Source organism: Peromyscus maniculatus, chromosome 5 (genome assembly GCF_049852395.1).
Source record: "Peromyscus maniculatus bairdii isolate BWxNUB_F1_BW_parent chromosome 5, HU_Pman_BW_mat_3.1, whole genome shotgun sequence".
NCBI lineage: Eukaryota > Metazoa > Chordata > Mammalia > Rodentia > Cricetidae > Peromyscus > Peromyscus maniculatus.
The window spans coordinates 650,357-666,165 of NC_134856.1; the positions used below are offsets into that span (position 1 = coordinate 650,357).

Genomic DNA, 15,809 nt, shown 5'->3' on the forward strand with positions numbered 1-15,809 from the left:
TGCTAAGGGGAAGGTCTTTTGCTTCACCCCTTGGCATTCCCATAAAAGGCCCTTTAGAAAAGACAGAAGGGGCTGGTGATATTGATCCAGGCCCTCCCGAGGCTATCCTATGTTTCTATCTGTTTCTTTCCCTTCTATCCTTCTATCGAATACCTCTTATCTCTCACTCCTCAAGAGTACCCTATTGTAAAATGTGGGAGTGGGCCTCCCACAGGGAAATGGATAGGCCTCCCACAGACATCATGAAATGTGGTGGTATTCTAATTGTACTGAAATGTGATTTTGATTGTATGTTAGTAAATAAAGTTATCCGGGGGTCAGAGCTATTAGAGCCATAGCAAGAGTGTGGCGGTGGTGGCACATGCCTTTAATCCCATAGATCTCTGTGTGTTCAGGGATACAGCCAGCATTGGAGACATATGCCTTTAAGACCTGGGGGGCTGTACATACAGACAGTGACGAGGCAGTCACGTGTTTGGGTTTACAACCAATGAGAAGGCAGAACAAAATACTATAAAAAGACAGACAGACAGGATATAGCTCTCTTTCGGGAAGCTGGGACACCGCAGGAGGAAGGGTGAGATTTTAGCTCTGAGCTCTGACCTCTCGGCTTTCTCTTTTACATTGGTTCTGTGTTTCTTATTTAATAAGACGGTTGGTTACATCTACAATGAAATTTGCAGGCAAATGGATGGAACTAAAAAAGAACATCCTAAGTGAGATAACCCAGACTCAGAAAGACAAACATGGTAGGTACTCACTCATAAGTGGATACCAGATGTAAAGCAAAGGATAACCAGACTACAACCCACAGCTCCAGAGAAGGATAGGTAATAAGGAGGACCCTAAGAGACATGCATAGATCACTTTGGAAAAGGGAAATAAAAGAGATCTCTATGAGTAGACTGGGGGCAACAGGAGACAATAGAGGAGAGGGGATAGAGGATGAGAACATGATGGAACTGGATGGTCAAGCTGGGAGAGGGATGGAGTGAGAGAGCAATGAAAGAGATAGCTTAATAGAGGGAAACATCATGGGGATAGGAAGAAACCTGGTACTAGGGAAGTTTCCAGGAATTCACAAGGGTGAACCCAGATTAGACTACTAGCAATAGTGGAGAAGGTGCCTGAGCCTATCCTGGTAACCAGATTGGTGAATACCCTAATTGTCATCATAGAGCTTTCATCCAGTAACTGATGGAAGCAGATGCAGTGAGCCATAGCCAATAACCAGGCCGAGCTCCAGGAGTCCAGTCAAAGAAAGGGAAGAGGGATTATATGAGCAATGGAAGTCAAGATCATGATGGCAAAATCTACATAGACTACTAAACCAAGCTCATCAGAACTCATAAAATTTAGACTGACAGCTGTGGAACCTGCATGGGACCAGACTAGGCCCTCTGCATATGGAAAACAGTTGTGTAGTTTGTTCTGTTTGAGGGGCTCCTGGCAGTGGTATCAGAATCCATCCCTGTATGACCTGTCTTTTTGAAGCCCATTATCTATGGTGGGACAATTTTCTCAGCCTTGATGTAGGAGGGAGTGGCTTGGTCCTGCCTCAACTGAGTTACCAGGCTTTGCTGACTCACCATGGGAGACCTTACACTTTTGGAGGAGGGGAGAGGGGGTGAGTCAGGGGAGAGAAGGCTGGGGGAGTGAGAGGAGGGATGAGAGAGGGATCTGTGGTTGGTATGTAAAATGAATTTTAATAATTTCTTAAATAAATAAGAAAGAATTTAATAAAAAATGCAAAAAAAGAAAAGAAAATTATTGAGCTAGAGGGCCAAAGAGAATATTAGTTCCAGAAGGAAGTAAGAAGTAACCAGGAACTGAGAAAGGCCAAAGATCCCTCCATGCAGTGATCAGGGAGACCATTGCTTCTACTGAACACCTCATACCCCATCTACACAATCCACAGTCAAACATCTTCACTGATCTGTGCTGTGACCATGCAAATAGGGTCTGACCACATCTGTAGAGCCCTTGGAATAAAAACAAACCTTGATGTAAGCAAATAGCAAGGAACTACAGTGGTTCTTCTTGTTACACATACACACACACACACACACACACACACACACACACACACACACACACATATCCACTGTTCCAGGATCAAAGCACAAATGAACATGCCAAAATATGCTTCTCACAAAAAAAAAAAAAAAAAAGCTCCTTTTCGCATTTGAGGACAGAAATAAAGAAGTGGATTTTTATAGCATCAATCATACTGACAAACTATGGAGACACTAGATAGCAAGGTTTTCAGTTGCTGGCAATCTTTCTGGCTGATGTGAGGACCTTGGATGCTATATTCTGACAGTCTTTGTGGCTCATACTTGTATGTTACATCCTGATGTCCAATGTCATGATTATAAGATTGAGTCCACTGAGCAGTGGCCAAGGAATTAGCACCATTGCTTGTCTATTTTACCCAAGGAGGACACATGGGGCAATCTTTGAGTCAGAGAGTTTGCCCTCTCCACATGGCAAATTAATCCTGAACTTCATGATCACCAAATCTGGGAACCAATTTCTTCTGTTTATAAGCCATACTGTTTATGATACATACTTAAATATACAGTGATGTACATACTCAGCTGTCTGGTTATTATATATTTACATGAAGTGTTCATATTTAGAACAAGTTACCCTTGCATTTCTGAGTTCTTTAGATCCTCCACCTCAGTCTTGCTTGTAGTGTGGCCACACATCTGCCACAACACTCAGTTTGCAGCTTATTATGATTTTTTTCATGGCATCTTGAATATACTAAGACACCAATGCTGTTACTAATCAGGTCATAATAAACTCATAGATAATGGATAGTGACTTGCTGAGAGATGCACACAGGGTTTTAATACCCACCAACAACTGTTGTGTTCAAAATCATCCAAAGCTTTTGTTTCATTTGCATAAATGTAGGATTTGGGAAAGAAGAGAAAGAAGGTTAGGAGAAATGAGGTAAAGAAGAGAGGAAGAGCCGGGCGGTGGTGGCGCACGCCTTTAATCCCAGCACTCGGGAGGCAGAGGCAGGTGGATCTCTGTGAGTTCGAGGCCAGCCTGGGCTACCAAGTGAGTTCCAGGAAAGGCACAAAGCTACACAGAGAAACCCTGTCTCGAAAAACCAAAAAAAAAAAAAAAAAAAAAAAAAAAAAAAAAAAAAAAAAAAAAGAAGAGAGGAAGAGATGCAGGTCCACTAGGATACAAAGCGATGCTGGCATACACTGGGGCTCACACAAACACACAGTCATGGGGAATTTATTGAATATGTGAAACAAAACAGGACCCAGAAAAACAGGGTAGCAGTGACACACTTAAGTGTTAGCTGAACAGATACATGAAGAGGGGATGCATGGACACATGAAGGATGGAGTCACCCCTCTCTTCTGAGTGTGTGGGCACCTTAGGTTGACTCCAGTTCTACTCAGAGCACTCCACTATGGTGCATAACATGCTACAGCTCTGTGTGCTTGTTCTCAACATCCTTCAGCTGCTGGATCTTCTGGGGCAGAATCTTGGTCCAGAACTGCATCCTGTTGGCCTTCAGGGCATAGCCCACATTAGTCTGGATGTCCAGCTGCAGGTACTGCTCATCCTGGTTAAACACAGGCCAGTGGGGCAGGTCCATGCTGTTGGGGTTCCTGTGGACACACCCCCATATTAGGGTGCAGTGAGGATCACTGTGAGTTATGCTGTGCCCAGACCTGATCCCCTAGTTTGGGTCAATATGGTGCATGAAGCAGGCCAGACTTCTAGGACAAGGAAGGATGGTCTTATGATAGAGGCAAAAAGAAAGACCCACTAAGACCCAATAAGGGTCAAAACCATCTGGGATGTTTTTCCTTTCTCTACAGCAGGCTCATGTACCCAAAACTAGAGCAGTTTGCAACTCACGCCAGGGTACAGGGAGATGACTGTGGGCTGACACTCATATGGGACAACTGTGTAAGAGGAACCTGCCCCTGAAGAATAACCTATCATGTGATAAAGGAACTATAATGCTCCTGAGGCTACCACAAACAAGAGGAGGCCCTGAGAGACTGGGGGGGGGGTGTCTTCTCACCCATATCTTGCAAAGTTGGCCCAGTACTTCATTATCCTCCTGCTCAGCAGCTTCTCATCTTCAGTAAAGTCAACTGTAGCCATGAGGAAAAGAAAAGTTCAAGTTTCAGTTGCCCCATACACCTGCCACATCCACAATCCCAACTACAGCCTAACTGCATTGTGCATGTTCCCCATCTGCTGGGATTCAGGATCTTCCATTTCTAACACTCCCCTTACTTGTCCCAGCCTCTAACTGAACCCACCACCTCCACCTCAGCTTATTCTCAGTCCAGAGGCTCTTTCTTTGCTCTTGCATAGTCATTTAAGGAAACATCATGGCATTAATTGTCCTTCTCTGATGACAGGCCTGGCACCATGATAAGTTTGGGGACAGGGACAGAAAGTAAAGTCTGAATTGTAAAGGATTCAGATTATAATCCTAGTACACCATTTAGAGCTAAAAGATGGCTGTGATAGGCTCTCCAAGACCCTCAGTTTCCTCACTTGGACAGTGAGCTCAGTCATCCTTCTGTACTCACCTGGATCCCCATCCTACTAATGGAAAAAAGGGAAAACTCACATTTGCTGCCCCAGTAGGAGGATCCAAAGACAAAGAAAACCTCATCACCATGGTCAGCCTTCACATGAGATGGTCTGACATCTTTGAAGAAGCTGGGTGAGTGCTGGAACTCATAGAAGTAGACAGGGGCAAGAGGACCTGGAAGTGTAGACACATTGTGACGTGGTTGCCTCTTTCCTGGACCTATCCTGTCTCACCTTTTGTATGAGGTTCCTTGATCTAAAGTTGTCACAGTAGCTTAGGGGAGTGTGGACTACAAGGCTAAACCATGAGCCTTTGGAAAGGCCTTGGTTAAATCATAACCTTGAGTCACTTGAGGAAGTTCTAGCACATCATAACTTCACTTTCCTCATTGTGCCTGGTAAAGGTATCATGCTCTTACACTACACATGAGGATTTACTGAGTCCTCAGAAGCCTGGGACCAAAGAACAACTAAAGACACCAGAGGGCTGTCCTTGGACCCACAGCTCTGAGACAACTCCTTGGAATCAGGCCTCTTTTTCTTTGTGACACTGCAGGAGATTAATCACCTGGCATTATGCATAAGAAATAAGTATTCTTCCACTAGCTAGAGTCCCAACCCAGAGTCATATTTATAGATGTATTCACTCTGAGCATGTGCTACTTGCAAGGCAGGGGCCACAAATACGGAGTCTTCCATCATCTCCTTGAACTGTGTTAGGAGAATCTCAGGGTCTTCAGTGTCTCCAAAATACTCCTCTACCAGAATGTCAGCAGAATCAGGAGGCATCATCTAGTTCAGAGAGGTCCAGAAAAGATGTGTTAGGAAACTTCAGCACCAGGAATCAGTATCCTCAGGTGAAGAGAGAGGGGTCTGAGATGGGAGAAGGTAATTGAGTAAAGGACATATTAAGGGGGACACCATTACAAAACAGAAGTATACCCCATTCTTTGCTCAAGTGGCTCTTGGCAATGGCAGATAACTAGAAGCTCCCTGTCATTGGCCCACAATATTAAGAGTCTTACCAGTTTTGTTGGTGTGCTCTGTAGAACAGCCTGAATGGTCTCTCTGTCCAATTTTTCCCCAGTATCAATGTTGCACAGGTACTGAGAGGTGGACAGAAAAGTTCAAGTTGATTTTCAAATAGGGTGTAGTTGGGGCTGTGGATCTCTGAGCACCCTCTCCCATCCAATCACTTAATCAAGGAGTTGTATCTGGACTCACAGTTGGGACGTCCCAGCCATACTCATCATTGTTGACACCCATGATACTGGGGACAGGTTGAAAACCAGCAGAGAGCAACAGCTCTTCAGGATGCATGGGAAAGAACTCCCCGTCCACCACAGCAGGGATGATCTTGAAGACCTGAGGGGCATTCAAGATGAGGGATCAAATTCATGGTCCAGATATTTTCTGATGTCAAATAATCCCATGATTTCCATTCATATCCATTTTTCATTGACAGCTACAAGGGCATCAAGACATGTACATCAGCTACATTATCCCCAAGTAAAAAGGACTTCCTGTTTCACTCCCTATCAGACCCCTTCCAAGACATGAGCACCATGCAATCAAACCTTGGTGATAGCCAGAATCTCCTCTTCACTCTTGCCTCTCAGACAGCCCACCAGGGATTCTGAGTCCATCTGATTACATCCAGAGACGTTGGCCACCATCTGTACAGAACACAAGCAGGAGCCTGTTCATCCTTCCAAGCAGGGAAAGTTCTCCTAATATTCCTCGTTAGTGTGGATGCCTCACAAATCACAGTGGGTAAATTGTGTGGATTACAGCAGGAATGCAATTGTTCCCACTTCCCCAATGTTAATATGAGATAGACAGGGGAGCTAATGCACCTGCTGCAATGCTTCTGAACACAATGGGAGCTACTAGGTACAACTGTTTGGGGCAAAGAAAATATTCAGCTAAGTGAGGCAGAGGTGTATGCATCCTGACCCTTGAAGCCTTCAGCAAGGAAGAAGGAAATAGAAAGTCCTAAGTACCTCTATGATATTTATTGCATTCACACAGTAGACAGAACCAGGAGTTTGAGAGTGCGGGCTAGGATAGAGGACTAGGATGGGGAGAACTGAGGGAACTCACTGTGTAGACCATCTCAGCAGATTGGGAGACGAGACCAGGCAGCAGGGCTACTCCACTCTGCATAATGGCTCTGTGGAAGAGTCCTTTAGACATTGGGGACAAAACAAGTGAAGACACACTCACGCCACCTGCTGACTCGCCAAAAATTGTAACCTGGTCAGGGTTGCCTCCAAAGTGGGCGATGTTCTGCTGGACCCAGCGCAGGGCGGCCACTTGGTCCAGGTAGCCCCAGTTGCCTCTGGCATGCTCATCCCCAGTGCTGAGAAGTGGCAGGGGAAGGAATCACAGGGCTGTCCTGTTTCTGCCCAGCTTCCAATTCCCTGCCCAGCCCTGGGCTCACCTGAAGTAACCCAGGACACCCAAGCGGTACTGGATGGTGACCACCACAATGTCCTCAATGGCCGCTAGCTTTGATCCATCATACATAGAAGCCATTCCCAGAACCAATCCTCCACCATGGATCCATACCATCACCTGGTTAAGAATAATAATAATAATAATAATAATAATAATAATAATAATAATAAATCACTCTTCTTACCCAGCCCAAGTGCCACTTGTCATCTAGAATATCTATCGCTTTTTCTCTGACGCTGCTCACATAGACAGGTCCCAGCTGTCATGATCTGGTGAAAGCTCCACATTCCAAAAGAAAGAAAAATCTCTCAACCCTTCGTCTGCCACCTGAACCAAAATCTGTCTCCGATTCTCTAGGACACCCTCAGAGAAGAAAAGACGTGTGTCTTTCATGGTCACTTATAGAAATAAAACAAGTACCCCCCACCCCTCATCTTACTTGCTAAAAAGATGAGTCAATTTTTATTACTTGGATAATCCAAAGCTCATCTCAGGGAAATCTAATTGAGTTTTCTGGGCATAAGCCCTGAATACCTTAAGTTACAGACTCTGACTTCTCGGTGCCTCCAGGGATTTCTGTCCCTAAGCCCATGAGTTAACTGTCTACAGTGGGCAAGAAGGAATTCTTGAACATAATGCCAGGGTCTTTACTGAAGCAAACCCAGAATGATCTTAGCCCTCTATATTCCTTCAGAGGAAATGTCCTTCCACCTCTAGTTAGTCATGGCCTGATACTCACAGGGAGGTTGGAGCCCTCAGAAGCATGAACAGGTGAGTAGATGTTGAGGTACAGGCAGTCTTCAGACATAGAAAGAAGAGGTGGGGTGCTTGTGAATGGGGTCTGGGCTAATGCACTCAATACAGTGATATTCTGTAGACACCTGTTAATGATAATAAACAATTAACTATTCCAAGGACTGAACTGTAGTTAAAGCCAGACACTGGGTAGTGCTGTGGGATGTTTTTTGGGCTTAATGTGTTGCTCTGATTGGGTAAATAAATAAATAAAGTGCTGATTGGCCAGTGGCCAGGCAGGAAGAATAGGTGGGACAAAAAGAGGAGGATTCGGGAAAGTGAAAGGCTGAGTCAGGAATCACCCGTCAGACAGAGGAAGAAAGATATAAAAGTACCGGTAAGCCATAAGCCACATGGCAAGATATAGATGTATAGAAGTGGGTTAATTTAAGATATAAGATCTAGCTAGCAAGAAGCCTGCCACAGACATACAGTTTGTAAGTAATATAAGTTTTTGTGTGTATACTTGGGTCTGAGCGGCTGCAGGAGCTGGGTGGAAACAGGAAAACTTTAGCTACAAGGTAGATTTACTACTAGAAAACTACTTGCTGGGAATATGACATCATTTTCTAACGACCCTATTGGGGCTGGAGTGATGGCTCAGTGGTCACTAGCCCTGGTTGTTCTTCCAGAGGACCTGCACCGACATGACAGATGACAACCCTGTACCCTAACTCAGGAGATATGGGGGCACTGAAATCATATGGAACATAGACATACATGCAGCAAAAACACCCATATCCATAAAATAATAAGTAAATAAAATAGAGTCACTCCTTCACACATAAAGGTCTCACGCTGGGGAAGCTGTGATGGAGCCCAGACCTGCAGATAGAGATTTGAATGATCTCACATCTATTTATTGGGAGTTCAGGAAATTGAGGGTCCTAGGAGTCTTCAAGGCACCCTTTAACCATGGGTTCTGAAATATTTACCATTCTGCCTATCCCTATTGAGGCCTGAAACAGGTAAGTTGTCCTTAGAGTGCTATTGCATAAATGGGTATGAATTAGTTTCCCACAAGGTAGTAGGAGCTCATTCATCTAAAGACTCCATTTTCAGGGCTCCTCATCTCTCCCACAGGCCTCCTCATTGTCAGCACAGGCACTTGTTCTTGTCAAATGACATCTGCTCATATGGTTGGCACAGTGAGTGTGGAGGGTACAGTCCTTTGGGGCCACTGCTTCACTGTTTAGGACTTTTCAGTCTCTGCTATAAAACTCAGGAGTTCTTCTGGTTAAGTGATGGAGTCTGATCTCCTCCCAGAGACATTTCCCCTAGTGTCAGAGACACAGGACATAACCTGACTCTCAGGACAAATGTGCCTGTGCTCCCATCTGCAGTACTCAAGGGTAGCTCATTGTGGGTGCCAAGCACTGAACCTTGAGCCTGTAACTGGCTGTTCCATTCAGAATTTGAGCAGGCCCTTGGGAAAATGTAGTGGGAATCCTCCTACTCCATGAAGAAGGGGAACTGGATGTGGGATTGAGAGGTAAGAACCACTGCAGCCGAGATCACTCAAAACACTAGCCCACTCCCAGGCCTGAAGTCTACTGGGCCCCAGAAGAGCTTACATGGCAGGATGGGAAGTTCCATCCCTCACACCGCTCCATGGTTCAGGGGGCTCAGGAGGAGCAAACCGCAGAGGTCCTACAGGTGGCTTGGCAAAGGGAATTCCCAGGAAGGTGTGGACTCCCATGTTGATATCCTCCAAGTGGACAAGGCTACCCTTCACCTGTCCAGTGTGTGTGTTCCTGACGGGCCTGGATGAGTCCTGGCCTGTGAATAAAGAGGTGACAGCGGGGTTAGTCCGCCCAATAGGCCACTTTTGTTGCTCTGTCCTTTCTAACCTCTGCTCGGCCTCATCAAAACACCCTGGACTGAAGACACAGGATTTACATATTTCCTGCCTGTTACAGTCTTCACTGAGGTACATCCAGGTCTAGTCCATTCACCAGACTCATTTAGGAACCATGGTACTCAAGGACATCATTCAGCCCTATGAGCTTCCTGCACAGGGCCACATATGTGCCAATGACACAGTCTCCTTTCCATCAACTCTATGTGAGCCAGTATAGGGACTATATGGTCACACTGAAAATTATCCCATGTAGCCTAGCTGCATGCACGATGTTTCATCCTCACAGAAAAGCTCTCTATAAAGTTCACATGAAATCTGGTAATCTGTCCTTCCCACCAGAGGCTGTAAGCCATAACCCAGAACAGGGACAGAGTTTATGACCAACGGGTAAAATCGAACACAGCTGAAGAAATTTCATTTTCTGCTTTCCTTTGTTTGCTTGTTTGTTTGCTAGTTTGTTCTTTATTTTCATGACACAAGGTCTTGCTAAGTAGTCCAGACTGGTTTTGTAGTTGGACATCCTCCTGTCTCAACCTCCTGGGTGCTAAATTTGCAGCTGTGTGGCTACACCCAGATCACACTTCTCTTCTTGAGTAATCCTGGACACTATATGTCAGACTCTGTCATTTGCTGTCCCTGTGGATGAGACAGGCCTGGGAGGTATAGAGGGGATGGGACATGAATCTTTTTCCTCTTATACTTGTCACTAATTCTGAATTCAAACAACATAAAATAACAGCCATGAGTGAATCTGGCAGAACCTGCTGTCTAGAAAGTGCTGGTGACACCCTGAACCCTGGCAACAACAGGCAAGAGTCCCAGGCTAAGATGAGTGCAGTCTCCTAAGTAGAGAGGCCTGACTAGAGGTCACCAGTGATCACAATAAGAGGATTTATTGTAAGGGGCATCTAAGGTTACACACACACCCTGAGCACAATGCCCTCTGACTCAGCTCTGATAAGGACCTGAAAATTGTTAACTCTTCCAAAGGACATGCTAGTTTCCCCAGAAACCAAGCCCTAGGTAAGGAACATAGAGAAGGGAACCCAGATTTCTAGGTACAACTGGAGGTTGTAGGACTGGACCATCTGCAGACCTTAGTGGCAGCCAGTACCTTATTCAGGGCCTTTATAAAGTGCCATGGTGCTTCTCTATTCTGAGAGTGACACATGAGGACTCCTCAGCAGCATGAAGTTATGCTGTTATTATCCAAGTCAGTAGCAGCTACAGTTTCAGGCACAGAGAGGAAATGTCCCCTCTGTTCCTCTGTCCCTTGACATTAAATCCAACACAACTGAGAGCCCATCATGCTGGGGTAGCTTCTCAGTATTGGAGTTCCTCTGTCCTCCCAGATGCCTTTTTTGGTAGAGGGGCTAGACTCTGAACTTTTGTAGGGAATTAGGAGATTCACATTTCCCACACTGCAATCTCCACCGGCTCCTTCCTCCCTGATACTTTGGCTCCTGAAATCTCAGTCAATAACACTTATCAAGTTCTGGCAGCTTAGACATGGGTCCCCCATTCCTCCCTAGGTAGTCTCACCCTGCACAGAGAAGAGAAGCAGAAGCCCACAGGTCAGAGATTTCAGCCATGCAGGAAGTCTGTCTGAAGGCATGCTTAGCTCCCAGTCCTGAGTCTGTGCTGCTGTGTGAGATCAACCTCGTGTAAATGTCACAAATATATGAACTTGCCCGAGCAGGAACTTTGAACCAAGGAGAGGAGGCAGAGTGGGGGCAGAGGGCGGGGCAGTCCAGACCAAGGTCCTTGAACTGTACTGGCTGGGCTGCATAGTGGGAACCAATGAGTGGCAAGTGAGGCAAAGCTGCCTCCCATTCCTGCTCTACCTTTAGTCCCCTGGGGAGGCACAGCAGGGACTCTGAAGCCCTCTCTCCAAATCTGGAGTCCCCATATCGGACTTATTAAGCAGTCACAGGACTACAAAACATATTGGGTGGAAAAAGGATGAAGCAGAAAGCTATAACTGGAGAAGCTGGAGGCTTTTCTGAATAGATGCCTTCTCAAGATGTCACAAAAGGAGAGTGGAATGAAACTGAGGAATGTAACCTGGGAAAGGGTAACTGCATGCCCATGACCACCACCCTCAAAACACCTCCCTGCTTTCAGGACTTACACTTCCTTTGTCCCGGTTCAGGGTTCCTCATCCCTTACATTGATCTTAGGGTTTCATGTGCCCCCCCCCCCGTTATGCCTTGACTGTTCACTGAAGCACACTGCAACTCTGCCACCACACCTTACTCCCATGGCCTCTTTACTGTAGCTACTCTGGTGACCAGCTTCTCTCCAGTTCACAGGTGGTAACCCACATGCACTGGAGCCTGCTGGCTCTAATACTGAGAACAGTCTGGGCTCTTGGGGCCTCAATTAAGGTTCAAATACAGGCCACGGAGCAGGAGTTTCAGAAACATTGTGAACCTTGGCAGACTGCATCTGGGAGGACAGAATCAGGAGCTCCCACCTAGCACTTCCTGATTTCCCAAAGATAATGTCCTGAGGTTCAATCTCAGAAAGACTTTAGAGACACCTAAGAACTGGCCTCGGTTCCATTTTCCAGTCCCCCAGAGGTCTACAGAACCCACAGAACCACACAGAAAGACTTATTCCATGGCACTTTGCTGGTCATTTCCCTGTTATGGTACAAACATGGCTTGTCCTATCACCCTTCTCTCAATAATCTGTCTCCTCCTCAGCACACTCTGTGGTCACAGCTCCTGCCTAGGCAATGCTCTCTCTGCCCTCAATCCCCTGTTTGAGGAACAGCTGGAGTATGGAGGCTGAAGGCCCTCAGCTCCTCCAAGCTCCCTGTCCTAGGACCAGTTTCTTCAGTTAACTACACAGCATGGCTATCTTCTGAATCTGGGGCTTCTGCACCAAGCTGAAGGAGGGTCCCCGTGCACTCTGCTACTTACTGCACTGGCTACAGAGGCTCTGCATTGATGATGGAAAGACCATAGGAAATGTGGACTGGAGAGTCTCACCAGTCATGTTCTGTATATGAGGAAATTGCCAAAGTGTGTGAGTGTGTGTGTGTGTGTGTGTGTGTGTGTGTGTGTGTGTGTGTGTAGAGGGAAGGGAGTAAAGCTCAGGGAAGTGTCTGAAATGAGACACCACCACACACCCAGTCATTGTAAGCTGATTATGACCCATAGGCAAAAGTGTTGGCAAAGCCATGGAGCATCTGATACAGCTACACATGGCTAGAGGGGAAGGAAAATGATTGCATGGTGATCAGGGAAGGCAACTTCACATCTTCTCTGAAAGTTCCACACATTTGTTCTATGACTCAACAATTCTACTTCCAGGACTTTAGCCTGAAGAAACAAGTGAATGGCATCACATCAAGTCATGGGTTTGGTTTGTTTGCTTGTATTTTGGTTTGTTTTGAGACAGGATCTCTCTACATAGTCCTGGATGTCTGAGAACTCACATAATAGACCATGCTGGCCCAAACTCACCTATTCACCTGCCTTTGCCTCCTGAGTGCTGGGATTAAAGGCATGTACCAACATGCCCAAAGTCTTGTTTGAACAACAGCATGACAGCGTGATTAAAGTTGCCCAAACCTGATGTCACTCGGATGTGCAACATCAAGTGGTGTGTTCACTCACCATCAAAGGAAAATGCCATTTGAATCTCAAAGACATTATTCTCAGTGAAAGAACCTCTCACACATGATTCTTCTCTGTGATAGGGTAGACAAGACTCTGATGTTTCTGAATTATATTCTATTTCCAAACTTAAAATCCAGAAAGCAGTCAGTAGGTTGCCCGGTAATAAGGCTCAGGTCGTTGGTTTATGAAAAGAAACTTAGAGAAATGTTTGTTGTTTAGTCAGAAAATAAATATTTATCACTGAAGTGGGTGTGGTTACATGCCTCATATTTTATTACAATAAATAAGCTATGGAATAAATGAGTGATTTTGAGTGCATACTTATCACTTAAAAATAATAAAATAATATAATAAATAAAATAAGAAAATAAAAAAATAAAATAAAAATTAAGACTCATACCAAATCTAAAAAATTCCATGCAGACCAGTGGTAGTGGGACATGTCTTTGATCCCAGGACACAGGAGACAGAAGCAGGTGGATCTGTCTGAGTTTGAGGCCAGCCTGGTCTACAAAGCAAGTTCCAGGACAAAACAACACAGAGAAACCCTATCTAGAAGGAGAAGGAGGAGGAGGAGGAGGAGGAGGAGGAGGAGGAGGAGGAGGAGGAGGAGGAGGAGGAGGAGGAGGAGGAGGAGGAAGAATTAGTCCCCTACTAACACTCTTGATGAAGTGCCCTGTTCATCTGCTGAAATGTCCTTGCAACCAGCAGTAAGTTCAGGCTCCAGCAGAACTATCAGGTATCTGTCTTCCTGTGCTCAGAGACTGTCTAGCACCTTATGGAACTTTATCTTTGTCTGCCCTCTAGTGTCCATTGAGAGCAATGCAAGAGGCGTCCCTTCATGATTTCCTGTGATTGGTCTTCAAAGCAGTGGGTGAAAAAGAGGGACTTGAAGAACCTGGCAAACTAGAACCCCAGAAAGGCAGTTTCTCAGAGGCAAGAGGCTATGGCCACCTCAGGTCTACAGGAAGAAGGATCTAGCTGTGGAATAACAGAGATAAAATGTTTTAGGAAAACACTTGCAGACAATACGATTTGGCACTTTTATATAAAGACAAAATAGAAGTGGGGAGTTTGGTTTGGCTTTGTTTAGAGGATAAATAAAATACTTAGGGAAGAAAATGAGGAAAGAATGGAAATTAAGAACCGGAAGACCACGGAGAATAGGAGTGTCACGAGAACCAGAAGTGTGCAGGGAATTGTAAAAGGCAGAAGGGTCCTCAATAGATGAGGAAATTAAGGACTGGAAGAGTAAGGAGAATAGAGTGTCACAGGAACCAGAAGTGTGCAGGGAATTGTAAAAGGCAGAAGGGTCCTCAATAGATGAATAGATGCTCAGGGAGACAGGGGAGAGCAATCTCTTCTGATGGACATGCCTGGGCCTCCTGACACCCCCATCCTCATTTCAGACACCCACAGTCAAGCACCTTCACAGAATGGATGGCATCTGTGTCCAGGTAACTTACTGAAGCACCACTGATGCTGGATGCTTCTTACAGCAACAGACAACCTTGTTAAAATGGTCCTGTTGAGAGAGTCTCCTTATTAATGCTTTTCCTTCAAGGGAGAATCCTCCTGAGAAAGTTGTGCCATGCTGCAAGATGAAGTGAGCTGTCTGCTAGTGAGGAAGCCCGGCCCCAGAAAGGGTGGAAGTTTGTGACCATGTTGTGAAAAATCAGCATAAGTGCTCACTCCTGTACATCCTGGACATTCAATAAGACCCTGCCAACTTGATGTTCCCTGAGAAAGCAAGACTGGGTGGGACAGAGAGGATGGGACCCAACTCTGCCCTCTAGTGGTTGTGACCTCAGGAGTCAGAGCCAAAGACTTTTCTAAACAAGAAACAGGAAGGGGTCACACTGAAGATTCTACCTGCCAAGGCACTGGTGGCCTCCATATGCTGGCTGACAGCAGACAAAGGAGAAAGTCTGGTAGGGAGGGGCTGAGGGATAAAGCAAGTGCTGTCTCCTCAGAGCAGAGCAGATTCAAGAGGCCTAGCAGGGGTCACCAGGGTCCACATTAGGATGTCCTGGGGTGAGAGACATAAAGGGCTGCACCACACCCTGACATAGTGCCATCCTGGCTCAGCTACTAATAGGGTCTACAGACTGCCTGACACATCCCCTCTGCCCCGGAAGTGAAGACACTCTTTTGTCCCACGTTCCGGTCGAGCACATGGAGAACAGAACACTGGGGCCTCCTAGTGCAATGTGGGATGTGGGAGCTGGGAGTTTCTGCATCTCCCTAGACAAGGAAACTTGCTGTGAGCCTTGTTCATCAGTCAGTGCTGGAGAGCACATTCAGAGCAAAATGCCAGAGGAACGCTATTATTACCATCATTATCCTATGGTGATTAAAGGATCCAACCACTTCCACAGCCACTCACAGAGAATGAAAATGCCCCAACCCTCACCCACCCACCCCCACCCAGAGGCTTCTAACCTCCAAGACAGGCACTCCCCAGAGCTCCTGTG

At 45.9% G+C, this 15,809-nt stretch overlaps 1 protein-coding gene across 1 annotated transcript; it reads right to left on the reverse strand.

The window, feature by feature from the left end:
- Positions 1-3,245: 3,245 nt before the first annotated feature.
- LOC102925569 (acylcarnitine hydrolase-like) lies at positions 3,246-11,406 on the reverse strand. The gene is made up of 12 exons (XM_006978506.4): positions 11,249-11,406; positions 9,420-9,624; positions 7,790-7,931; positions 7,034-7,167; positions 6,694-6,952; positions 6,168-6,266; positions 5,815-5,955; positions 5,616-5,696; positions 5,238-5,382; positions 4,628-4,765; positions 4,067-4,139; positions 3,246-3,644 (listed from the first exon to the last, which is right to left on the reverse strand). Exons 1-12 carry the CDS (start codon positions 11,319-11,321, stop codon positions 3,458-3,460), a joined length of 1,677 nt encoding a protein of 558 aa, XP_006978568.3. The 5' UTR covers positions 11,322-11,406; the 3' UTR covers positions 3,246-3,457.
- Between the last annotated feature and the right edge of the window lie 4,403 nt (positions 11,407-15,809).

Excerpts from the sequence above, each read along its gene's own strand:
- LOC102925569 (XM_006978506.4), bottom strand. The coding sequence starts at position 11,321 with ATGCCTTCAGACAGACTTCCTGCATGGCTGAAATCTCTGACCTGTGGG. Across the intron at positions 7,932-9,419 it reads GGAACTTCCCATCCTGCCAT|GTGTCTACAGAATATCACTG; the intron begins GTAAGCTCTTCT and ends TATCATTAACAG. Across the intron at positions 6,953-7,033 it reads GGTGTCCTGGGTTACTTCAG|CACTGGGGATGAGCATGCCA; the intron begins GTGAGCCCAGGG and ends GCCACTTCTCAG.